The sequence below is a fragment of the Triturus cristatus genome, chromosome 10 (genome assembly GCF_964204655.1).
Source record: "Triturus cristatus chromosome 10, aTriCri1.1, whole genome shotgun sequence".
In the NCBI taxonomy this organism is placed as follows: domain Eukaryota; kingdom Metazoa; phylum Chordata; class Amphibia; order Caudata; family Salamandridae; genus Triturus; species Triturus cristatus.
In genome coordinates this window covers 909,610,235-909,635,898 of record NC_140593.1, presented here as the reverse complement: position 1 = coordinate 909,635,898, position 25,664 = coordinate 909,610,235, and the positions used below count along the sequence as shown (strand labels likewise).

Genomic DNA, 25,664 nt, shown 5'->3' with positions numbered 1-25,664 from the left:
GGCGACAAGGAGCCAAAGATCCAGTAATCCCACACCAAAGCATGTGTTTCACCTGTCATATACTAGCTGCACCTGCTATGCCACCCTTTAGGTCGTGACCACTACCCATGTTCCTGAGTGTTTGTTTCTTCTTTAAGACTCCGAAGGAGCTCGGCTGACACACACCTTTCTCTTCGGAATCAATTGCAGGTACGGTGCTCTGTGAATAAAAGTATTTTAACTCCAAAGACCCGTCTTTCATCTGCTACAATATCCTAACATTTCAATTATTATTATTTTTTTGAGATGGGGATTAAGTACCTACTCTATTGGAAGTCGAAAATTCTCCTGCAGTGCATCGCTCAGTGAATTTAGGGCCTTATTTATGAAAAGCGTTGCATGGCTGGTGTGAAACAGCGATGCAATACTTTTCAGTGTGCCATCCGTGTGACACAATGAATGCGCCGTATTTACTGTACCGTGCTCCATGTCGCAAGGATTTACAGATACATCAGGAATCCTGACGTATCTGTCGGCTCAGAAATGGCGCATTGCTGGAGTGTGTCTGGAAACAGACGCAACTCCAGCATTGTGACATTTCACATGAGGCATGCCCCCTGTGAAAAGGCCTGTGTCACCCCTTACGCCTGCTTCAAGCAGGCGTAAGTATAAGTGACGCAGTGAAGTCTCATAGATTTCACAGCGCCACTTCTGCGAGGTTTTTCTGCGTCAGAACTCCCACCCTGCATATGTTATACCTGTCACAGGTACAATGTAGCGCAGGGGTTTACAAAGTGATACATCTGCCTAGATGTGTCCCTTTGTAAATATGGCGCAGTGTGGGGCATTTTTTTTTGCCACCGCAGCATCACAAAAAGTGTCTCAACGGCTGCGATTAGTGCTTGCAGCAGAGATTTCCGCCTCATGTGAATTCCGACAGAGCCAGCCTAGCCTGGGGGTCCTCCGAGTTTGTGATGTGCACTGTATATATTGCGAATATTGTATTGACCTCTGAGTAGTGAGTGACGCTCCCTCATAGACCAGAAGGACAGAGTGAATGAAGTTATGTCATCTGCTGCTGGGCGGGCACGTGTCCAGCAGGGGGCAGCTGCCCTGGCCTTGTCACCCGCTGTGTTGACTTTGCTTGACAGGGTTCAATGCTCATATCTTCAGCCCAGTACGTGCCCGCTCAGTAATCCAACAGCAGTCGAGAGGATGACTCGGTCGTGGACGTCCCTGTTCATTTTTCTGTCAGTGACTGTATGCGGTTTTGGCGCCGCTCCCCTGCCCGAGACCCGTTCGACCCCCAAAGATGTCGCTCGGAGTGCAGTCGAAGCGTATAACCAGCAGACATCGACAGATATTGTGTTCAAGTTCCTTCAGCTCAGAAGGGTGCGGACAAAGGTAAGTCCGACATTGTACCCGACGGTCTCCTCACCTCTCATGACGAGACACTGTTTAGTCTTGGCCTGGTGCTCTGCCTTGAAGACGCCTTTCCGAAGCACTTTCAAGGGCCCATGCGCCGATTAATGTTTTAAGACGTCTCAACCCAAAATGACATCATCAAACTAAGGAACATTCTGGAATGTTTATTGTGGGTGATTGTTAGTGATGCAGGGCTGGCAAAAAAGAACACTTATTTTGTCTTCACAAGATGGTGCCTTGAAAGAGAGAAAATAAGTTCTTACTCAGTCCTGCATCACTCACAGCCACTAACAGTAAGTATTCCCATACCAGTCAACTTTCGGCGATCCCCCAGCGTGGTTCCAGGGGCGATCCCACGGTGGAACTATGGGAACATCGGCACATTTTAGATAGCGTTACTGAAAAGATCCATGTCGTGTTGACACCAAATATTCAGTCTTGGGTTCTCCTTTAATAATTAATTCGTATTAGCTGTGCTTGCCTATTTGTTTGGTTGAAGCAAACAAGATAACTGAAACCAAAATGCACTAGATTTTTAAATAAAAGCACGACCTAGGACACTTTGCATCTTTGTGACATGGTGGACATGTTGGTGCTTCGTAATTAAAAAAACAACACTTTATGGGGGAGGGGCTGTCCCATCAAGAAATCTTTCCAAAGGTTGTGTGAAGGACTTCAGTGTAAAGCCCAGCTGCTCTCCAGTAATACCTTTTCGAACCGATATAGCAACATTTTTTAAAGGGGACTTTTTAAACCATTCTGCAAAAGTGTGCTTTCAAGACAACTTGGTCCAGTTACATTGGTCAGAACTTTACTGAGGGGACTGGGAATAGCCCCAAGGAAAGGTTTGGGAATCCTGTGGACTTTTGGTGAATTTTAAAGCTCTTTGATAAAGCAGCATATTCTCATTTTGCACAGTTTCATTTTTACTTTGCGTTGTTGCCAAATCTTATCACCACAACCTCCAAGTATATCTAGCTTGTTTATTTACAAGGGAGAAGTGTAAATTAAAACTCAGTTATGAAGTAGTTTATGGAGTGTGGCCATGCCCAGCCTGCAGTGATGGAGTTTCTTTTCTTTTTCTTTACACAAACATGTGATGGTTACACCTTGTTAGTGTGTTAATGAACCTTGTGCACAGAAGTGGCAGGGAGTGCAGTCAGGCGCCCACGTTGCCTGTTGGCTGTCTGCACTTGCCCAATTTAATTAATTATTAGTATATAGCGCCCTCATCTGGTATGTTCAATGGCAGATTCCTACATCACTGCTGTGTTGTTTGATCACATATGCGGCCTTATCCCCAGGCATGCTCCCAGCACTGGGTCTGTTTAATCATCCAACAAAGTATTGATCTGACATTTTTACAACTTGTGCACAGTGTTTGTTCCCAAGAAGAGGTTTATTTTCAGGCAGTTGATTTGCAAGTTGTATTTAAATGCATCATTTTAAGAAGCAAAAATGTAGGAAATTGGGTTAGTGGTTCAGGGGGGTGAAACCCTACTCAAGCAGCAACCGCAATTCTTGTCAGGGTGAAACACAAGCAAACCCAAATTAACCTGTGTTCAACGGTCTGGTAGTTTTTTTTTATAGCAAACTTTATTGATATTTTCCTTGTCCACTTGATAATCTCAAACAATGATGCAAATATACATAGTATGAAATAATATTGACTATCCTGAGCTACATCATACAATTCATATAAAAAAGAGAACCAACTGCAATAAAGGAAGCAAAACAAAATAAAATATAATTAAAAAAACGGCGGCGTTGTGGAGCATTGAAGTATTAGCTCCATTACATGACCAGGTTACAAACAACAAGTTGAATAATCTATTCACTTCTGACATATAATGTTTTTTTTAGACACCGCTTTTAATCGTGGGGCAGAACCTCTAACACTGGGGATGTGGGCGGTGATGGCGTTGTCAAGACGATTCCTCTATAATCTGCCCAGCGTTGCCATATACGTATATGTTTATGTGGGCATCCACGAGCTTTAAAGACCGGTTCTTCCAACCCCATGCAGAAATCCAATCCACGTTTCCATGCAGTCAGTGGAGGTTGGGTGGGTGGCAGTCTAGTAGTTTTGGCACAAAAGCAGTCAGGCTTAAGTTTGTGGCAATATGTCAAGTATTTATGCAGCACGCAAACAGTAACAAAGTGATAACACAACACAAGAAAAATCCCATACCAATTTTGCAAAATAGAGACCATTTGAATAAATTATTTGACACCAAAAATCCAATTAGTAGAATCAGAGATATGCAATTTTAAGGGTTTTCTAGAAATAATGTGTTAAGATGAAAAAAGGACCAACCGTGGTTATCTGTTGCGGCAGGCTGGGTCCAAGTCACAAGTTTAGGTAGACAATGATGGAGTGCAGGCCGGATACAAGACTGAGTTCAGTCTGCTGAAAAGTACTTTGTGGCCTGGTTGTTGAGATGCGGAGTCCTTGCGTCAAAGTGCGTGGGCCAGCTTCGAGGAACACTTGACGAGGAGCTGCAATGCGAGGTCCATAATTGAGATGCGTCGCGCAGCAGTGGAGTTGATGACCGTTGACGAAGAGCTGCTGGACTGGAGCTGGTTTGGAGTCGATGGGGGGCTGCGCTGAGAAGCTTGAAGAAGCCTGCTATGTCCCTGTGGCTTGGAGATTCCTTGGAGTCCTGGGTCCACACAGGCATGCTGGAGTCAATAGAGCAGCTTACAGCAGCAGAGGAGTCCTGGTGCGGCGACTGCAGGCCTTAGGCAGCAAAGGAGTCCTTAGTCAGCAGGCAGGACAGACTTAATAGCTGGGCAGTCCTTCTTCCTGGCAGAGTCGACATTCCGAAGAGTTGTTTCTCAGGGTCGACTACTTATACCTGGCGCCCACTTTGAAGTCGGAGAAGCTTCTAGAGCCCTTTGCCTACAGAGGAGTCTATCCTGCCTCCCTGCCCTTGTCCCAGCTTGTCTAGGGGCACAAAAAACTAGAGTGAAACCCACCGTAAGTGGACTGAGGTAGAGCCATTGGGATGTGCAAGTGTTGTAGGTGACAGCTCAACACCCTCATCCTGACAGATGGCCTACCCAGTCAACACCTAATCTCTCTTTGACTCACTGTCTGGGAGTAATACACAATGACCAACTGGCCAGCTACACCTAGTCATCTGACCCAAAATACAGGCTGCAGGCACCAAATGGCCACTGCAAGAAAATGTCAACTTTCTAAAAGCAAATACAACAAGTTGATGGATGGAATGTTTGAATTAATCTGAGCCACTGGAAATTGCTTGGGGACACATCCCAATCCACCATTTTACACCAATCAAGCCACTTCAGTTTTGACCCAGCCATATGCAGATCAGTGTTGACCCTACCCCTCATGGGAACAGTCCAGCCCAAATTGCCAGGCCAGGCTCGGCTCTTCCTGAACCGCAATAGAAGCAACCCAGGACTGGTTTTGTTCTTATTAGGGCTCTTCAGCCAGGTATAGCTTGGTTCCAATTTCAGTGTGCCCAGGACCCATGTACGGGCATACCCAGTGCACTTAGGGTATCAAATGCAAAAAACAACAAGGTGGTAGGTGGAATGCTTGAATTAATCTCAGCCACTGGCAATCGCTCGGGCCTCATCCCAATCTATCGTTTTTCACCCACCATGCCACCTCAGTTTGTAAACGTTCTAAAAGTACCATTTTCAGAATTGTGATTTAAAGTCTAAATTTACCATTAAAGATGGTTTACATAACAAGTCTTTAGAGACCAAACTTGACTTCCCTACTTGCCCCCAATTGAAAGTTATCAATTATTAAATGTAAGAAGGCGATCCAATGCTATCCTATAGGAGATGGAGGCATTGCAGTAGTGAAATACTAATTTAAGAGTTTTTCATTATCAGGACATGTAAAAGTTAAAAGTACATGCCCAACATTTTAAATACACTGCACCCTGCCTTCTGGGCTGCTCAAAGCCTACTCCAGGGGTGGCACATGTATTAAAAAGGAAGACTTAGGCCTGGAAAAAGTTTATTTTACCAGGTTGAAATGGCAGTTTACACAGGCAGCAATGGCAGGCCTGAAATATGTTTAAAACGGCTACTTAAGTTGGCGGCACTCTCAGTGCTGCAAGCCCACTAGTAGCATTTCATTTACAGGTCCTGGTTACAGGCAGTACCACTTTACAAACGACTTACAGGTAAATTAGAGGTGCTAATTGGGTAGAAGCCAATGTTACTATGTTTTGGGGACAGAGCTCAAGCACGTTAGCACTGGCTAACAGTGGTGAAGAGGCGCAGAGTCCCAAGGCCAGCAAAAAGAGGAAGGCAAAAAGCTGTGGCAAACCAGGCTAAGAATGTCAGGTCCAAAATTAATCTGGCAAAAAATCTGCTTTTTGATCATTTTATAAGCTAAGGGCTCTGTTGCGCAGCATATTTCGATTAATCCTGTAATATTGTCTTCACTTTTATGGAAACATTGTCTATGAAGCAAGTATGCTAACATCTACACCTTCGATCTGAGAGTTTAAAGATGGGGATAAGAATTGCGATCCCATCCAACCCAACATGTCACCATGTGCCTGCATTAACCTCTCAGGTCCTTCTCGTCTTTCAATGTGCCTAGATATGAAGTTTCACAGTTATATTTAATTGTTATTTCTGTTAGCTCTTACTTACCCATGTTCATGCGTAAGCTTGGGGCAGCCAGATCAGAAAGCTGCTGCCCACCTTCTAAGTGAAAAGACCTCACTTATTTTAGCAAATAAGTACCATGTAGTGGTATGCTGCACTTGTGTTACAAAAAGTTACCAATGCTACCCAGTTATGGACTCAAACTAATAGAACAATACAATTGCATGTAAGAACGGATCTACATAATTGGATTCTTACGGATATGAATCTTGCCCTGAACAAGTTCAATGAAGGAAACATGTTGGCTGTGGCTACTTCACTGTATTTAAAAATATATATATATGAGAGGAACTAAGATAAGAAAGAAGAAACATGACTTTATTGATTAAGGACTATTCAGTGCCCCCATACTAAAGATATTAATTTTCTGCAGTTATGGCAGCAAAAGCTTTAGAAGCAAGTTGTGGTTTCGGGAAAGCACCTACACAAAATATTTAGGACGGACTCACATACATTGGATTGTTGTTATGAGGATCATAGCTGCTTTGGAAATTTTTCACAGTCTGTAGATCTCACTCTGGTCTTTCCGGGCTTATTGGTCTGGCACCTCCCTCAGGTTCAGCTGAGAGGGAGGTGTACAGGTATAGTTAAGTTTAGTATAGGTAGCTTCAGAGGTCGAATCAGGAGTAGAGAGCTGCATGTGGAGTGTGGGAACTTTTTCAGGTGTTCCATGCACTGTGGAGCTAATGGGGTCAGATTTTGACAATCTGAGCGAGCCTTTCACCACTGGTGAACTTGGCATTATCCTTATACTATTGAGCCTCAAAATGAGCACCAAGTAAAACCATTTATTACTTGACCCCCAGGGCAGTGAAGTCGAGAAGTCTAAGGCTTACTCTCGGAGATCTTGGAGGCCTAGGGACTAAGAACTCAACAGACCATCCAACAGAAATCAATAAATCGATGGCCAGCCAGCAGTTTTGGCATTCCACAAGTTACATTGGCATCATCTCTATGGGTCTTGGTGCATTTGTAGAACAGCCCCTGTTGTTCCACTAGGACAGAGGTCAATAAGTATATGTGCATAATGGACTCTGCACACTTGAGTGTATCCAGCAGACAACTGCAGTTTCATGGAATGTTCCACCTCTTGTGATCTATGGAACCAGAAGCTAGTTCAGTTTAAGTTCAGCAAGGTAAAGTTACCTTCCATGGTCACAATTTGCACAGTATCATCTTTGTCTAATGGTTGACAGAATGCGTGTCAGTAGTCGGTGGGGTAACCCCTCTCAAAGTGGTGTGCTCCTTGCACTGCCCAGAGTGAAGGTTGTTTTTCACTGCCCAGGCCCAGACAACATGATTGTGATATGTGGAAAGGGTTCCTGTGCACCACAGATGATCATTGGCAATGCCACTAATGGTGGTGAAGCTTATTGCTCACGTCCCGCTACTTTTGGGTCAGTGGTTCTTGCTTTACGGGTTCTTCCTTGGGCTCAAACACAAGGCCCCACCAAACTAAGATAGGAGCCCACCCAAAGTCACAATGGTGAAATTCCGGCATCGGTAGATATTGTATCTGATGACTGAGAATGCCTACTTCCTGGGCATAGGTCAGTCCAATAAAAACCCTGGAATACAGTTCCAGTTCATTCAGCACTTCACATCTCTAGAATGTAGCTTATCTCACTGGCAAATTACATCCAGCATGATGGTATTATCCACTGGCCAGTCATGCTGCGGGGACATCTGTGCACCCAGACCTCACCCTTCAATGTGAGCAGTGGTGTCTCCTGAAGTGCATCAGCAACTTCAGTTCATCACTGCCTCTGTTCCTTCACTGATCCCCTCCTCGAGGCAGTATAATCCTTGTGTAAGGGCACCTCTGATGCCCCTCCTAAGCAGTCACTCAGTTACGTCCTTCAAGAAACCCACCCCCAAGCCAGTTTCTCCCGACAGTCTGAAGGGCTCCCCAGGTTTCTAGTCCTGAATCTAGCAAAGGAGAGTTGGCAGTAGATTCTCAAACCCTGAAGCACAACAGAGGTTTTCAGTTGCCACTGTCAAATTCTGGTAGATAAATGTTGGCACACTGGCAGGAATTTTCTGTCTCATCTTTATATTTAAGTTACAGATATTATTTGTGTATCTCAACTGTCACCTCGAAGGCAGGTCTTGGGCAGTTTCTGCCTTTTGATTATCCCTTTCAGACTGGTCGGCCCTTAGTCTTTTGGCCTGATTTAGAACTCGGTGGATGGGTTGCTCTGTTACCACGGTGATGGATTTCCCTTCTGACGAAATCTAAATTTCATTATATTCTATGAGATTTAGATTTCGGCGGACAGGATATCCGTCACCATTGTGACAAACTAGCCTGTCCGCAGATTTCTAAATCAGACCCTTGGTCTTGAGGTGTCAGCAGCAAGGTTGGGTGAAGTTGGGACCCCCCTAATGTCCAAAAGAGGAGAGGCTTGCCCACTTGATTGCATTAGCCTGTGCCCACTTCCAGTGAACAGGGGGATTTTTTAAAGGGGCCATCTGTCTTCTCTCCTCTACAAGCTAAAGTCTCATCTACTTCAAAGGATATCTAGAATGTCCTAGAGTAGCCATGCAATTCACAGTACTGTCTGGGTCTCTCTTTGCCCTCTTTCTGAGGCACTACTTGGATTTAAGAGAACATAATGGATTCTTGTGTCACTAGTGCCACATGTAACAAACACACGCTACACAAATAATCGTAGAACTTACACATGTGCCACCCATTTCCCACCTGGTTGTAACGAAAGACCCGGTTACAGGGGGACTGATAGACCCAGATTATGAGGTAAAGATATGTGTAGATGAAGATGTAAAGCTAGTGGTATAACATAAGTGTTAGGGACAGAGCTAGAGATAGCCCAGATACCATAGAGGTATCATGTTGAACCTGCTGCATAGTGAAGATTTCGACCTTTTGCTATCTCAGATATACAACATGAGAAAGAAGGAATTCTATCAGCAATTCATGAAATGAGTGGTACAATCTAATGGCCCTTTTATAGGTTCTACATGAAAGCAAGAAGTCCAGATATAAGCAATGCTTACTTTGTTAAAAAAAAATCCAACATGAACAAAGTTTTTCTTTTGCAGTCTGCCTCTGGCACTGTCAAATCCATGGCAGTCTAGTGTTGGTTCCAACTCGGGCCTCTACGCTTTCTATCATCCCTGTTTTATCCCTTTATCCCTGTTTTCCTATATTTCTCTTCCTCTTTATTTCTTTCTACCCTTCTACTGTTCCTCTTACTCTAGGTTAAAGTCTGTTGATGAAAAGTAAGTCCCGGTCAACAAAAATCAGTGCTGGGTCGTACCTGGACATAGGGATATCAGTCCCAGCTTAAGCAGCCATAATTGTCCTCGCCTCTCAGGGATATTTACGTCACTGAATTAAGCATGCACCTATCATCACCCCACTTTGTTTACTTTAAAAAAATGTTGATAAGACTATTGAGATAAATACACCCCACATACATATGCTAACTGCCTCAATCCTTTCATTACTTTGCAGAACTTTGACTGGGGGGTTCACTTTAGCATCAACTTCACAATCAAAGAGACAGATTGTCGGAAACCCGTGGTGTACGACGTTCAAGGCTGCAAATATGGAAATAAAGGGGTAGGTGCATGTTTAAAACTAAAACCACACCACCTGCACATTTGGGGGCATATTATCAAGCCAGGCGATAAAATTATCGCCGCTTTAGCGGCAGAAAACTGCCGCTAAAACGGCGATAATGGGCTTGATAATATGCTCTATGGAATTCCAATTGAAGCCCATGTTAAATGTGAAGGACGTCTAACATGGGCTTCAATTGGAATTCCATAGAGCATATTATCAAGCCGATTATCGCCGTTTTAGCGGCAGTTTTCTGCCGCTAAAGCGGCGATAATTTTATCGCCTGGCTTGATAATATGCCCCATAGATTCTCTAATGTGTTTTTTTTATTTTGTTGTATGCTTGTGCATTCTTCCTCTTTGGTGGCTTCACAGTCCTGTGAGGCACACACTTCTGATAGCTGCCAGATAGACATGGTGGATAACCTGAGTGGAAACGTCAGCACAAAGACCACAAATGTATTTGCCTTTTTCCAACAGTATTGGTAACATATTGCCCTCTTACTTAAAACACACAACAAGATAGTGTGTCTTTTTGCAGTGGTATAACAGTGTTCATTAATTTAAACCCACTGGTACATGTATCATCAACCTCAAATGAAGTAATGGCAAAGATATCTTTGCGTGCAAACTGATGTAGACGAGAGCTTTGCATAAAAATGGGAGATTCCTTCTCTATGCATTAGGAAGTATAACCACATATTTTAGTGTATCCGTGATCTGAAGTTGATTCTGCTAACCATGGCTGCAGAACAGCTAGCCAATCGAGGGTGATTGGTCCGACACTATTTTTGGCAGATTAAATTCGATGAGAGCCTGCCATGGAATTGATCATGGAATTTCCAACATTGATGGACTGAGGTAGGCTTTACATTTAAGAATATAAAATATATTTTATATATTGAGAGTACGTAAAGGCTTAAATAATGGCTATTTAAACAATATTGTAAATTTCAAGATGAATTCATATCAAAGTTAGCATTATTTAGTCTTGAATAGAGAAAAACATAAAAGCACATACAAAGTACAATACATCAGCTAAAATACAACATCAATAAAATGAAACATAAAATGTTAAACAGATATAAAAAAACTCTACTAATTGTGCAAACACAGCGAATACAGTGCATTTTAACAGGGGACAATCACCTCAAGCCTCATGGGATACCTAGTCGCTGCTATGCCGCTGCCTTACAACAACTTCCAAAAAGCAGAGTACGTTAAAGATAATATACCCTGAAAGCATTTATAAAAACATAAGAGCCGGTATGAATTGGGAGGAATTTGCACTTTTTAAGATAGGAACAATAAACACCTACCTGGGCATTTCATAAAAGCTGAAAAACATAATAAAATGCAGAGGAGTCCCTTTTCGGTATTTTCTTTTTTTACTCAAAAAAGAATACTCTGTGCAACAGGACTTCGTCCTGTTGATGCAGCCCCATAGCACAGAGTAAAATGCATTGACAGGAACCACCATGACGGCAGTTCCAAACAATGTTTTTATAAATGACCATCTGTTTGGTGGTCTTGCATAAATTAGACGAGCAGTCCCTCCATCATAAGGATAGAGTAATTTACTCTGTCCTCATGGCGGAATGGCAGACTGTCTGCCCCGATACACACCAGGGCCTAAAGCATTTGCAGAGATTTTGCAATCATTATTAACAAGTGAGATAGGGCAGTATTTCTTGCACAACCTCACCTCTCTAGAAGAAATAAAGGAATAAAAAAGTTTAGCTTGTCTGGGTGAAAAACATGAGATAATGGGAAACACAATATATATAAGCCAAAAGGTCCAGGAGACTTCTCTTTCCTTAAAGCAGTGATAGCTTTTTGCATCTCAACTAAGAAACATCAGAATCAAGAGAACCAAAATCTAATAACTGTTGATCCAGAATGGTAATATTTTGAAAATATTCACCCAATTTTGTTTGTAGGGGATTTTGGACTACAGAGTGGAGATCTCTATAAATGTTTTGAAATGCAGTAGAAATTCTTGTATGATAAATAGTTGCAGACTTATTACCCTGCATTCAATACAGTTACACACTCTCTTCTTGACTTTAAAAAAACTAGCTAACATTTTCCCAAGTTTATTCAAACCTCCGTAACATTTCACCTTCATATTTAGTTTTATACAACAAGCATTAGTTGTTAATAAATAGGCTAAAATAATGGAATTTATGAGAATTAAAATTAGAAAATATTTAAAGTGATGTTTACTCTGGTAATAGTACAGTGGTTTCAAAGTGAACATTTCTTCTTTATACACAGTGGAAGAAAAGAGACAAATCAAAAAAGTAACAAAGAGAACACATTCAATAAAGGAATGAAAGGAGGGATTATAATAGAGGACATGTAGCAGCTCAATTTCTGACTCTGGAGCTGATGACAACACTTACAATGAAAAAGATTAGTAGATCACAAATATAGCAGACAGTCAAACAAAATGGACAAACAAGAATAGAGAATATACACCAAACAATATGACAACAATAAATACAACACTGTACCACCATTACATCCAAAATAAAAAAGATCATATAAGACATGCTGTTACTGAATAACTTCAGTGCTGAAAGACAAATATACCCTACTAGAGAAACATTACAAAATTAGGTATGTTCTGCTTGGGAAGTTTCCGTATTGAAAAATTTGTACTTCTTAATAAATTGTTACCATGGTAAGTCACCTTAAAATGGCAGGGATTTGCCAATCAATATCTGATATTACACTCTTTAAGTGCCAGTCTCAGTGCCAAGAATTCCCCTTTCCTAGCAGAAATTGTTCTAGAGAAGTCTTCTGATATGTAAATCTTATAATTAGGCCAGTTAATTGTTTATTTTCCTAAGTGGCAGTGGCACTGACATTAATTAAGTATTTTCCAAAAATAACATTACGACTTCCCTATGTTAAGTGTTCCTACTGGACGATGGAGATTTCTTGCCTAAATGATGAGACCTTTGCAAATCCAATTAATTTATTTTAGGCAGCCCAAGAAATGTAGGTAAAGACTTCTTAAAAACAACCTAATATATTATCCCCCTTGGCTTTTTCTGGAAGGCCATTCCACCTTTAATTATTATGATGATTTCTGTTTTCTAAGTCCTCCATTTGCTCTGATAGTTAAGTGGTACATATTGGTCTTCACTTATTCCCTGATCCACTTCCACTGCTCTTTTTTCCTCTGTCACCCATCTGTCGTCACTTTGTTGAAACTTTTTGTTGGTAGTATCTACAAAGTGTTGCAAAGCCATTATTTAATTCTAAATCTTATAAAGTACAGAGCTAGATGAGATCTTATTGAAGGGGGTGGGGCGGTCAGTCTCAGGTCTTTTAGATGAGGCATCTCTGGTACCTGGAATATCTTTGGAATTAAACATTTTTGTTGGTGAAATTGAAAACTTATATTTCAGTAACTTAATCAAATGTCTAGACCTGCCAATAAATGAAAGTAGCTATTGCCAGCCAACCTTTAACAGAATATGCCAAATGTAAGAGATAATCAGGCTACACAATTTGAGCAAGATTTTCAGGTGCCAAATACTTAACACAAATCTGGTTGACTGCCTGTAAAACATGTATTGGTGTAGACAAAAAGTAAAAAAAACAAAAAACAGAAATGTTCCTTTGTTAATTAAACAACAAGCGGTTGCAGTTTTCAAAGAGTTAATTGTGCTGACATTGCACTGATGGTTCTGCAAACTAACTCAGTAAAAATATTATATCTTACTATGGGCAACATGTAAAAAAATAGTTCCTGGTTTGTGAATGAAGCAAAAAATAAACACTTTTCAAAAAGACCGGAACACTGAGTTACTAGTTCACACTTTGTGTAAAAGATGCTTTCAACAAAATCTATTAGAATTAATCGCAGCCAAAGCTAATATTTGTCACTAAGAGACCATGTTACACTTGCTGCCTCATGAACATTAATGAGAACCTTATGTAATAAGGAATTGGTTACTCAAAGATCAAATCAGTTCAGACCCAGTGCAAAAGCTTAAGAAACTTTTCACAATAAATCAATAAACCAACAAACCATACACAAAAAGTGTATTCAACCCATTGTCACTGTATGGTATCGAGTAAAGGGAAGTCAAGTGCAGGTAGTTTTCAGTGTATTGTTTTTATACTGAAAACAACTATTGCCTCCAAAACTGAAAATATTAAGTTAAGATTATAATTCTCAAATAAAAGCAGATATTAAAAATGGATTGGAAACAGTGTGAGATAAGAACTTGTTATAAAATCTATTGGAATTATGGAAAACTTTTGCACTATGAATCCAGAAGACACTTCCATTAAAGAGCACCAGATGTCACTGTTGCACAATGCACAACTTTAAATCAACCAAAAGCTACACTTACACTTTACAACATAGCAGTATCTTGTATCAGTCTCATAACTAACGTACCTGCTTCTCTAAATCACTTTTATTTTCAGTCCTTTTATTCTACCTAGCACTTTGGAAACATTGATATTTATTTGCCAAAGAGTTCAAATTTAATAACACATTTCAGATTAAAAGAAAACGTTTTGTCTGATTTATTCCTGCCACACACCTGCCAATTTACAAAAACAATTTACTGAATGAGAATGGGGCGGGCCTTGCAGAGGGTGAGGCCTGGTGTTGGGAACTACCTAAGAGCAACTCTGTCACTCCTCCTAATAACCCCCTCCCAAAAAACAGGAAAACAAAAGCTTGCTGGGGCTGCCCTAGATGTCCTGGTGTGTTTTTACACTTCTTATTGGATATTGCTGCTCAGAGCTTCCAAAAAAGATCTGGAAAATCACCCTGTGTAGTAGGTTTTCACCTTGTCTTCCCTGCCATCATGTGATATCGGCTCCTCACCAGTGATCGTGTGAAGGAAGCCGATATCTTGTGACACGTGGTGTCACCGTATAAATTGGCAGATCTGCAGGCTTTTTATCTAAAGAACAGCTGTTAAAATAGTGCTAATATTGTTTGCTCCAAACTATTGGCACCCTCCTTTTGTGGAAATACGAGCAAAGAACAGAATGAGTTGAAATAATACAGAGAAGAAATAAAATAAACTCGCAGATTACCAGAAACTCCTCACCCCCTAAAATATGCACCACGACTTCCTCATTACAGATCTTCAATCAAAATGGAGCCGAAAACCCCTCTCCTACAGACATTTTGACCGGTTGTCCTCTTAGCCAACTTCTCTCAGGATAATGTACCCTTCCCGAGACCGAGATTGAGACTAACTGCACTGCCTCCTTAACCTAAGCTTGCTTCTCCTACCCACACCACTTTCATATTCCAACAATCTGGAAGTCCTTGCCCTTCTAATGATCGAAACAAGCAACTAACCCTATGTATATTTGCGCCTTTTGTAATAATTGTAAGTAACAAATGTTTGTAACTTTGTATTTCTTGTAATGAAACCTGTTCTATTGTAAAGTGCTCTGACACTTTTGGGTAATGTCTGGGCTACATAAAAATACATTGATAAATAAATAGGTAAAGAAAAGGAGGCGTCTGCGGGGCCTACAAGCTATAGGATGCTCAGTCTCCCTCGGCTGACCCTGAGAAAGGTTAAAAACCAGTTTTGCAATTCCATACTGTAGCAAAGCAATGCCTCATTAGGTCTCGCCCATCGTTGCAAAAGGCCTGTTGTGAACTAATGATGGGTTCACAGTCCGCATATTGCTTACCCTTGGTTGGCTTCACTGTCATTCCCATGTGTTTAGATCCTATTTGAGCGATTGCCTCCCACATCCTCCTCATCTTTCCTTCCCCTGGAGCATAGCCTGTTTATGCCCCGTGTTGCTCTCTCCTGAATGTCTGCTCTCTCTCTTGTGTACTTCTCCCACGCCCCCATTCTCCATAATGTTCTATTCATTGTGCACTTCTCTCCCTGCCCTAGTGTTGCTCTCTCCCTTGTGCGCGGCTTTTCTCCTCTTCCCCCACCCCCTCCCCCATTGCCCCCAACCCTGCGGTCCTTAGCAGCACTGGAGCAGGTGGAATTTTCAAAAGACACATAGGAAGAAAGAATGCTCACCTCTTCGTCTATAACAAAATGGCCTTAAAAAAATCTGCATTCTAAGGCATGCCCGGATGCAATGTACAAGTATGGAAAGCTTGATGTATGCACCAAGTTAGTCTCTGCTGCCTGAAAGGCTCTAGAGGCCAAAGCTCCCAGGCAAAAAAAGGCCCCAGCCGGCTAAGCACTTCATCTCTCAGTTGCGTCTTCCATTTAACTAGCTGGCCAAGACAATAAAAGAGACAGGCATATGGAGTTTTTATTGTAATACTTTTTATTTGAATTTATCAGCATTACAATAACCATGATGCAGGACTAGTGAGTTCTGGATCACATGTTGCCCACACTAGATACAGTAATATGATGAATAGATGCGTTTGTAAGATGTGACCTTATCCCTGTTTTGAAGTGCCAACTTTGTAATGGAGCGAGGTGTCCTCGATAACTCACCATTTGCAGAGGACCCAACAGTCCAGATTCCGTTATTTATTGTGTAGCTTGGCGACAGACTTATTCTCCATTTTAGGACTGCAGAGGGTGTACCCACCTAATCTCCTGTATTATTTTCAGCCCGGTTTCCACTGATTTATTGGTAGTTCTGCCGGCAATTGCACTAGAAAAAGATTGCTCAAAATCCCGTTGAGTATAGTAAAGCAGGTTCTTAGCACCTTTCATAAGAGGACTTGAAAGGTCTTCTCGCACATAAAAATGTCGGTCTTTGAAAAATGCAGAATATGGTGAGAAACCTTTAGAATCACAGGAGCATAGAATTGTATTTAAAGCTCTTTGGCAGTCTGAATGACTCAAAAGCCCAAGAAACGTCATTACAGCTGTAAAGAAAGAGAAACAATCATTCTTTAGGGGTGGGAATGCCCCCATCGGATCTTGTGAGCATGCAATCCTAACCTGAGTTACACAACTGCAAGACAATCATGCACATGCGCAGGAAGTTTACTGAATGGTAATGAAGATCCAGAGAAGGGCTCTGTGGCCTGGAGGTGTGCATAAACATTCCTTGGACATGGACCAAAAGTCCTTGTGCTGGCTGACATAGGTTCAGCAGTGGTAGCAGATTTATTTTAATCGTAAATGCAGGGCAAGTCTTTTTCATGCTCTATGAAAAGGTGTCTAATCGGCCTTGTGGAAGTGGAACCCTAACTCAATATTCAGGACACCCAAAAGTCAGATCACCCAATAATTTACCTCAGACAGTTGAACTCCAAATGTATCTTGTGTTAAAGGGAACTCAACCCAAGATCAGACCCAACATCAATTTAGCAGAGAAGCAAATTAAGTAACTGGGGCCACTCAATAACTGAGTTCTAGATCAGGGAAAAGAGAAAGGGTATTGTTACTCAAATCTTAAAAATCAAGTGGTACAGAATAAATGCCATGAAGTTTAAGATACAAAGTAATAAAGGATCAGAAGTATTCTAAGTCCCAAGGAGCAGCAAAATCAGAATGAAATCGGACAGCATCTCTAGTGGAATGGGGAAGTCTTCTGGCTCAACCCAAAATCTAAGGGGTCCTTATACACAATTCCTGCATAACAAATGAGAGAAAACACAGTCTCATTGTGACATCATCACAAATAACATGTTTTAGACAAATCAAAGGATTAAACATCACTGTTAAGTTCATACTACTAACCCATTTTAAGAAAACAACAAGCATGTTATTTGCTATTGCCATCCAGTGATGTCTAAAATAATATGCAACAGTCACACAATGAAACATCACACTGATGAATAGGACTAGGCGCAGCAACAGAACTTCAGCTGAAGGGCCTTGACATTTGCTACAGTTAGGAACACTGTAAAGTTCATTCACAACACACAGTACTGTAAAAATCAAAGATATCAGTTTGCCTTCATTTCTGCATAACTTGTGGGGAGAGAAGATGCACAGGGTGAGGAGATGGCTGTGGGAAAAGAACAGAAATATATGTAAAAGCAGCATCAAAACAGCATCTACTTGATCTAATATGACAATTTTGTGAAAATGTAGCACACATAAATGACATTAATAAACACACTACAATGTATTATAATAAACTTGTTTCAATTGCAGCCATTTTAGTTCAGCATTTACTGTGTTGAATCCCTCATTAAAATACTTATCCATTAACATTATTTTTCATGAAAATATAAACCCAGAAAAACAGTACCACAGCTTCACCCCTAAAATTCCCACTACATTTTGTGGCCTGCTCCTTTTGCTACACCATCTGTATATGACTTGTATATGTATATATTAATAGGTGGAATGTAGTGTGAGCCAGTGCAGCATATGAACTGGATGAGTATCTGTCAGTGGAAACAATTTTGCAATGCCACTGACTGAATGTTGCACAAGATGGAGGTTAAAGGAAGTCTGCCACATTTGCGGTGTGTGTCAATTGCTTGCGTGGTCATGAACATGTCACATATTGATGGTCTGGGGACGCACCTTGTTGATGGAAAGAGACATACGGGCTATGTACATATTCTGAAGAGTGATCACGGGGGGGGGGAGGTATTTGTTGGAAGTTACATGCTGAAGAAAGCCAAAGTCAAAGCCAAAGTCAAAGCCAAAAGCAACTGCACCGAAGACTGCCTTCAAATCAGAATGGTAAGTGGATTTTCTCTTTACAAAGTAGAAGGTACGCTATTCTATGGTGCTATGCTAAGGGATTTATAGAACGCGTGGTAACCCGGAGGCACCCCAGTACTAGCAGTGAGAGGCTATTTCCCAGAGGACAGACGAGACACCTTAAGAGTCCATTTCTAAAAAAGATTGGTCTTGTGAGCTTTTCGAAAGCACCTTTCTTTATCCATAGATCGCATGACAAAGGGTATAGAGTTCTGGAGCTTGGCCGTATTAAGGCTAAAGGAACGTCCTCCACTTTTAGCTCTTCTGACAGTGGGGAGTTTAAAGGATCTGAGTGGCATGTTTGGAATGTAGGGCATGACAAACTAGCGTAAGATGGAAGGACCTTGCCCATGTAAGGCTCTGTGGGTGATGCACATGGATTTTAATTCTATTATTTAGGAAAAAGAAAGCCAATGAAGATCTCTCAACCCCTGTCTGACTGACTGAGACCTGGGAATCCCTAGTAGCATGCGTGAAGCAGCATTTTGTACGGCTTATTGTTTCCAAGTATCTTCTCTGGAAGTGCCCAAACAGAGTGATTTGCCGTCGTCCAGGTGGGAGAGAATCAGATCCTGAACCACCACCCGCCTCAAGCTCTGAGAAAGCAGGGGCAGATAGGTTTTACTTTGACCTTTTTGGAAACCTGAATCAGTGCAAGCTGGACCTGACCCTGCTATCTACCTTACTGGTGGTCCAGGTGTGCCATTTTATGTGCATGAGTTATTGGTCAATGACCATTATCATTTGTGTCTAATAAGGCAACTGATTTTCCTCTAGAACTTCAAGCTCTTAGGCATGGTTAACACCCACCACCAATGTGCAATGGAACGCCAGGCATGACATTTACGACATGGCCAGAAGTCCAGTCCGTACGATCCCACCAGAGTCCTATCACTGTTTAGTTCCTGCACTCCACTTGTGCACGCCATTTACCATCTGCATGAAATGATCAATGAAGATTTAGTTTCTTCATTTAGATGAGCCCAGAAGGTGACCAGACTGCAAGGAAAGAGGAGCTTGCCTGCTTCTGTATGTGGGAGAAGTCTCAATTGAATGAACTAGAGATTGAAGCACTGAGAGCTCATAATATTTAGGCATACCTTTAGTATTGAGGAGTAGCTCAAATAAATGGAAAATTGCCTTTTGTTAATAAACAAGCTCATGGGATGGTTTATAAAGGATTGATCATTTCCCCGAAGACTTCCTCCACATACCACAAAATAATATTTTCTGCAAAAATAGAACTCTTTTCGGACAGAGCAGCCCCCATAAACAGCTCCATAAATAGACTCAAAGAAGTCCAAATAATTTACCAACCCTCAATGCACCAGAACATCTATCCCAGAAACTTAAAAACTTTGAAACTCATAAGCTGCATTCTTCAAGGGAGGAAGTCCTAAAATTGAGGGCTAAATCTAGCCTTCAACAACCCCACACCATTCACGATCATGGTAGACGAAAAACAGACACATAGAAATACTAGAAGGAACATGTCCACATTCACTAATAGCTGCCTGCAAACAATAAAAATCCATGCTGCTTTGAAACACCTCACGCATTCTAAAAAGGCGCACTCATCTCAACTAACCTGAACAACTGATGCTAAAGTGCAGGACTCCCATGGAACTCCAAGATACTGGAGAAGGTGGCCACTACCTAAATCCAAAGTCACTTAGACACAAAAAAACATTCTTGGCACCAACCAAGCTTTTGCCCCAGATACGGAACTGAGAGAACCCTAATAATATATTCGACAACATGCTAACGATAACTCACCAAGTATCATCTAGAATGGTACCCCATTGGTCTCTGTGCTGCCTTTAGCAGCGTCCCATCCCCCACTCTGGGAACCCAGTAGTGTAAGAGGTCCCCACGGGATGTCTCTATCACATAGTAGTCAATACATACCTGAAGCTTATGATGAATTTCATCATAACTGACTGCCTCTCCTTCCATTCATATGCAGAAGACACACAAGTACGCTTGTGAGAAATGAATGGAAACCACAACTAAATAGAATGCTCCCACCAACCACTTTCTTTGGGTACTTTATAGGCAAAAGAACTTTCCACGTTGTACCTTCAAGACATCACACCATGGTAGTAGGTATACTGGTCTACCAAGTTATACCAACACCCTGTGCACATGCCTTCTCTGATCGCAAATTAGACTACAAAAGTCCAAAATATAGTGGTGGGACTCAGTTTCACGTTATTGATACTCTTGACAATGACACACACAACCAAATCCATTGTTGCTAAACACCCAGAGCAGAATCAATTCCAAAGTACTATGCCTCACTTACAAATGTCTAGAAGGCTCAGCACCCACCTACCCACAATAAACCTAACAGTACGCACACTCTACTCAATCCATGCCATACCCATATCATTGCCAAAACCAAATGAAAATTAAAAGGGTACAGAAACATCCCAGATATTTTGCCTGAGCTCAGTAAATAATATCCCTTCAGCTTCTTTCTTATGTCAGAATTTCATGGACTTTGTGGCAAAATGATCAAGCATTGGTAAAGACAACAGGTTTCGCCTATGTAGCTTTTACAGGTTTTAGCCATGGTGTACACCGTGTGGCTGTTGTTCAGCATGGCTAAAAGCTAGTGGCATGGAGAGAGGTAGGGTGAGTAACAGTGGGGGTGAATTGGGGGAGATTGGCGTGGATTGTATTGGGGTAGATTGGGTAGAGTGGGGTGATGTAGGGTGGGGTAGAGTGAAGTAGAGTAACGTGTGTTAAAGTGGGGTAGATTGCAGTGGGATAGATTGGGTAGAGTGGGATAGATTGGAGTGGGGTAAAGTGAGGTAGGTTGGAGTAGGATAGATTGGGGTAGATTGTAGTGAGTGGGGTTGAGTGGGATATATTATAGTGGAGTGGAGTTGGGTGAATTTGGAGTTCAGTGGGGTAGTTTGTGGTAGAGTGGGGTAAACTGGGCTAGATTGAGGGGAATTGGATTATAGTGGAGTGAGGTGGATTAGAGCAGGGTAGATTGGAGTAGACTGGGGATGACTGGGATGGAGTGGAGTAGATAGGAGGGGAGTGGGGTAGATTGGAGAGGGGTGGGGAAGAATGGGTAGATTGTAGTGGAGAGGGGTAGATTGGAGTGTGGTGGATTTGAGTGGGGTAGATTGGAGTGGAGTGGGATAGAGTGGGGTAAATTGAACATGAGTGGGTTCGATTGGGGTAGAATTGAGTGGAGTGGGGTGGATTGGGTAGAATGGAGGGGATACATGGAAGTAGGGGAACTGGAGTGGAGTGGGGCATATCGGGGATGAATTGAGTGTAGTGGGGTCGATTGGTGTACTTTGGACTGGAGTAGGGTAGATTAGGGTAGATTGGGGTAGAGTGGGGTATAGTGGGATGGCTGGGGCAGATTGGAATGGAGAGGGGTAGATTGGAGTGGAGGAGTAGGGTAGATTGAAGTGGGCTGGATTGGATAGAGGTAGATTAGGGCAGATTGGAGAGGGCTACACTGGGGTAGAGTAGGGTAGATTGGAGTGGGGTAGATTGGAGTGGAGTGTGGTAGACTGGGGTAGCTTACAGTGGAGTATCATGATGTAGCTTTGAGTGGAGTGGGTGGATTGGGGTGCATTGGGGTACATAGGGTTGAGGTAGATGGAAATGGGGTAGAGTGGGGTGTGGTAGATTAAAGTGGAGTAGAGTAGGGTGGGGTAGATTAAAGTGGGATGGATTGGTGTGCAGTGGGGCAGATTGTGGTTGAGTGGTGGTACACTGGACTGGAGTGGAGTACAGTGGAGTGGAGTGGGATAGATTGGAGTGGGGTAGACTGGAGTGGGGTAGATTGGAGTGAAACGGGATATAATGGTTTGAATTGGAGTCGAGTGAACTGGGGAAGATTGCTGTGATTGGAATGAAGTAGAGTGGGGTACATTGGGGTACATTGGAGTGGACTGGAGTAGATGGTGGGAGTTTGGCATGGGCTAGATTGTGGTAAATTGGAGGGTGGTAGGTGTGGGTTGTTTGGAGTGGGGTAGATTGGTGTGGAGTGTTGTAGATTGGAGTTCATTGGAGATTGGAATGGAGTCGGGTAGATTGGAGTGGAATGGGGTAGAGTAGAGTTGAGGGGGTAGATTGGAATGAAGTGGGGTATATTTGAGTGGGGAGGATTGGAGTGGATTGTGGATAGTTTGGAGTGGAACGGGGTAGAATGGGGTGGATTGGGGTAGATTGGAGTTGAGTAGGGTAGATTGGGGTAGGTTGAAGTGGAGTGGATTAGATTGAAGTGGAGTAGATTGGAGTGAAGTGGAGTAGGATAGATTGGGGTGGAGTTGGGAGAATTGGGATAGATTGGAGTGGGGTAGATTGAAGTTGGGTAGATTGGGATAGATTGGAGTGAAGTTGATTGGAGTGGGGTAGATTGGGGGAAGTGAGAGGAGTGGGGTAGATTGGATTATAGTGGGGGAGATTTGATTGGAGTGGGGTCGATTGAGGTGGCATAGATTGGGGTAGATTGGAGTGTAGTGGGGTAGACTGGAGTGAGTAGGATAGCATGAAGTTGATTTGAGTGAAGTGGGTAGATTGGAGTGCATTTAATTGGAGTACATCGGAGTGGAGTGCGGTAGATAGGGGTGGAGTGTGGTAGCTTGGGTAAGATTAGAGTGGAGTGGGGTAGACTGGAATGAAGTAGGGTAGATTCTAGTAGAGTGTTTGTGTGGTGGATTGGGGTAGGCTGGAGTGGAGTGGAACAGGGTAGATTTGAGTGGAATGAAGTGAGGTAGATTGCAGTAGATTGGACTGGGGTACGTTGGGGTGGATTGGAGTGAACTGAGTAGATGGTGGGAGATTTTTAATGGGGTAGATTAGGGTAGATTGCAGTGGAGCTGGGTAGATTGGTGTGAAGTGTTGTATATTGGAGTAGTTTGGATTGGGAGTGGAGTGGGGCAAATTGGAGTGAAGTGGTGTAGAATGGAATGGAGTGGTGTAGATCAGTGTGGGGTAGATTTGAGTGGGGTAGAGTGGAGTGGAGTTCAGTGGAGTGTGGGTAGATTGGAGTGGAGTAGATTGGAGTGGGGTAAATTGTGGTGGAGAGGGTAGCTTGGAGTGAAGTGGAGCAGGATAGATTGGGGTGGAGTGGGGAGGACTGGGGTACATTGGAGTGAGGTAGTTTGAAGTTGGGCATATTGGGGTAGATTATAGTGAAGTTTGTTGAAGTGGGGCAGATTGGGGTGGAGTGGAGTAGATTGGAGTGGAGTGGAGTAGATTGGGGTGGCATGGATTGGGGTGGATTGGAGTGTAGTTGGGTAGATTGGAGTGAATGGAGTAGATTGGGGCAGATTGAAGTGGAGTTGTGTGGGTTAGACTGGGGTACATTGGACTGGAGTGGGGTAGATTGGGGTGGGGTGTGGTAGATTGGGTAATATTAGAGTGGAGTGGGATAGATTGGACTGAAATGGTGTAGACTGGAGTAAAGTGGGTAGATTGGAGTGGAATAGGATATATTGGAGTGGATTAGGGTAGATTGAAGTGGAGTGGAGTAGACTGGAGTGGAGTGGGGTGGATTGAGGTAGATTGGAGTAGAGTGGGGTAGATTGGAATGAAGTGGATTGGGGTAGAGTGGAGTGGGATAGATTGGAGTGGGGTGGGTAGATTGGAGTGGAATGGGGTGGGGTAGATTGGAGTGGCGTGGGGTGAAGAGGGGTAGATTGTGGTGTATGAGGGTAGATTGGGGTAGTTTGAAGTGGAGTGGGGTAGACTGAAGTAGAGTAGATTGCGGTAGATTGTAGTGAAGTGGAGTAGGATAGATTAGGTGGGGTGGGGAGGATTGGGGTTGACTGGAGTGGAGTAGTTTGGAGTTTGTTGTAACAAGTGCGGGTGCGCAGCTTAAAAAGTCCAACAGGCCAAAGTAGATAGAAATGTCACTTCTTTATTTGAAAATATTTCTTTTATAGCAAACATTCATATTAAATCATCCAGCCAACGTGTTTCATTCCCTTATAGGGAACTTCCTCAGGGCTGTTTCTGATAGAAAGGAATTCCAAATCCGACACTCGAAAAATTGAAAAGAATCCAACTATATTATGTTGAACCCATCAGCCAAATTCAATGTTCTCGAGGTAGCTGTAATATTCCCCCCGGCTTCTCCAAGGATGGGTGATGCTTCTGGTCAAAAAGGAGACGGGGAAACCCAATTTTGAAATCAACAAGCGTCTGTGATCCTACCCCAGCCACTTAAGGGGTGGAAGAATCAAGCCACTCCAAGGATGGAAAAGATATTGTGGAAAAAGTATTTAGAACGGGATGGTGACAATGTAATACGGCTCCAATTGGCAAGTGTCTGTAATGCAGACCAAGCCACTCCAAGGATAGAAGACGTAGCAATTCGGTATAGCGACAATAAGGTACAGCACAAACAATGGAGAGTATCTTTTGCAGTGTATTCTAGTCATCAATGTGAGGACGACGTATTTCATTTGCACCACGTGTATTGCATCGTGGCTCAGAAAAGCTTATTAACTAAATGCATCAAATTCTTGTCCTGCTCAATGCCTGGAAACGTGCTGCATGTCTTCCTATGGTGGAAATGAAATACGTCGTCCACTACCAGAGAACCAAACTCAGGACACCGACATCACGAAAGTGATGCTCTGCCCACTGCAAACTGCCCATCCTACCATCGCAACTTTTCTGCATGTAAGCCAACAGGCTGCACTTAACTTAACTGACAATGCCACTGCTGCTCTCCCGGGCTCCGCAGCTCCAAAACCGGCTGGCACACGCCCACCGATGAAGAAAGAATTCATCTGGTGCTCTCCCGGGCTCCGCAGCTCCACACCGGCTCCCCACCAATGATGATTATGCCTCTCTCCTGACGAAGGCTCAAACGCGGATCCTCGTTCCCCGGGCTTCGGACCTAAAACACAAAGCAGAAAATAAGTTATGGGCCGCCGATGGCCCGGGTGTGTTCCGGTGGGGGCGCGAGGAACAAGAGACTGTTCCTGCGCACACCGCCCCCTTTTAAGAGGGGGCAGTAAGACCACCAGGCAGGCTGGTCTAAACCAGCCCTCCACCACGTCCAGCGTTCGTGTGAACCGGAAGCACTTAAAGTGCTTCCGGTTCACAGCAAGGGGTCTGGCGCGACTGCCATAATGGCGTCGCGCGCTAGATAGCGCTTCGCCTTGCCCACACTTCACATTACCCCACCGAAAGTACTTGCACCCAACTATTTTCTACGAAATACATTTTTAGGGGGGTGTAACACCTCAAACACCCCCCTGGAGCTACGGCCCTGGTTGTACTTCCCACATGTTTTCAAAGAATTAAGGGGAATATTATCAACAAACGGCGTTAAAATTATCGCCGCTTTAGCGGCAGAAAACTGCTGCTAAAGCGGCG

The 25,664-nt window shown here is 42.9% G+C and overlaps 1 protein-coding gene across 1 annotated transcript in view; it reads left to right on the top strand.

The window, feature by feature from the left end:
* Positions 1–1,145: 1,145 nt before the first annotated feature.
* LOC146796240 (cathelicidin-2-like) overlaps positions 1,146–25,664 on the top strand; it is a 39,882-nt gene continuing 15,363 nt past the window's right edge. Inside the window, exons 1-2 of the mRNA XM_085628735.1 lie at positions 1,146–1,383; positions 9,545–9,652. Coding sequence (XP_085484861.1) covers positions 1,195–1,383; positions 9,545–9,652 — 297 coding nt within the window. The 5' untranslated portion in view covers positions 1,146–1,194. The remainder of the gene's footprint in view (positions 1,384–9,544; positions 9,653–25,664) is intronic.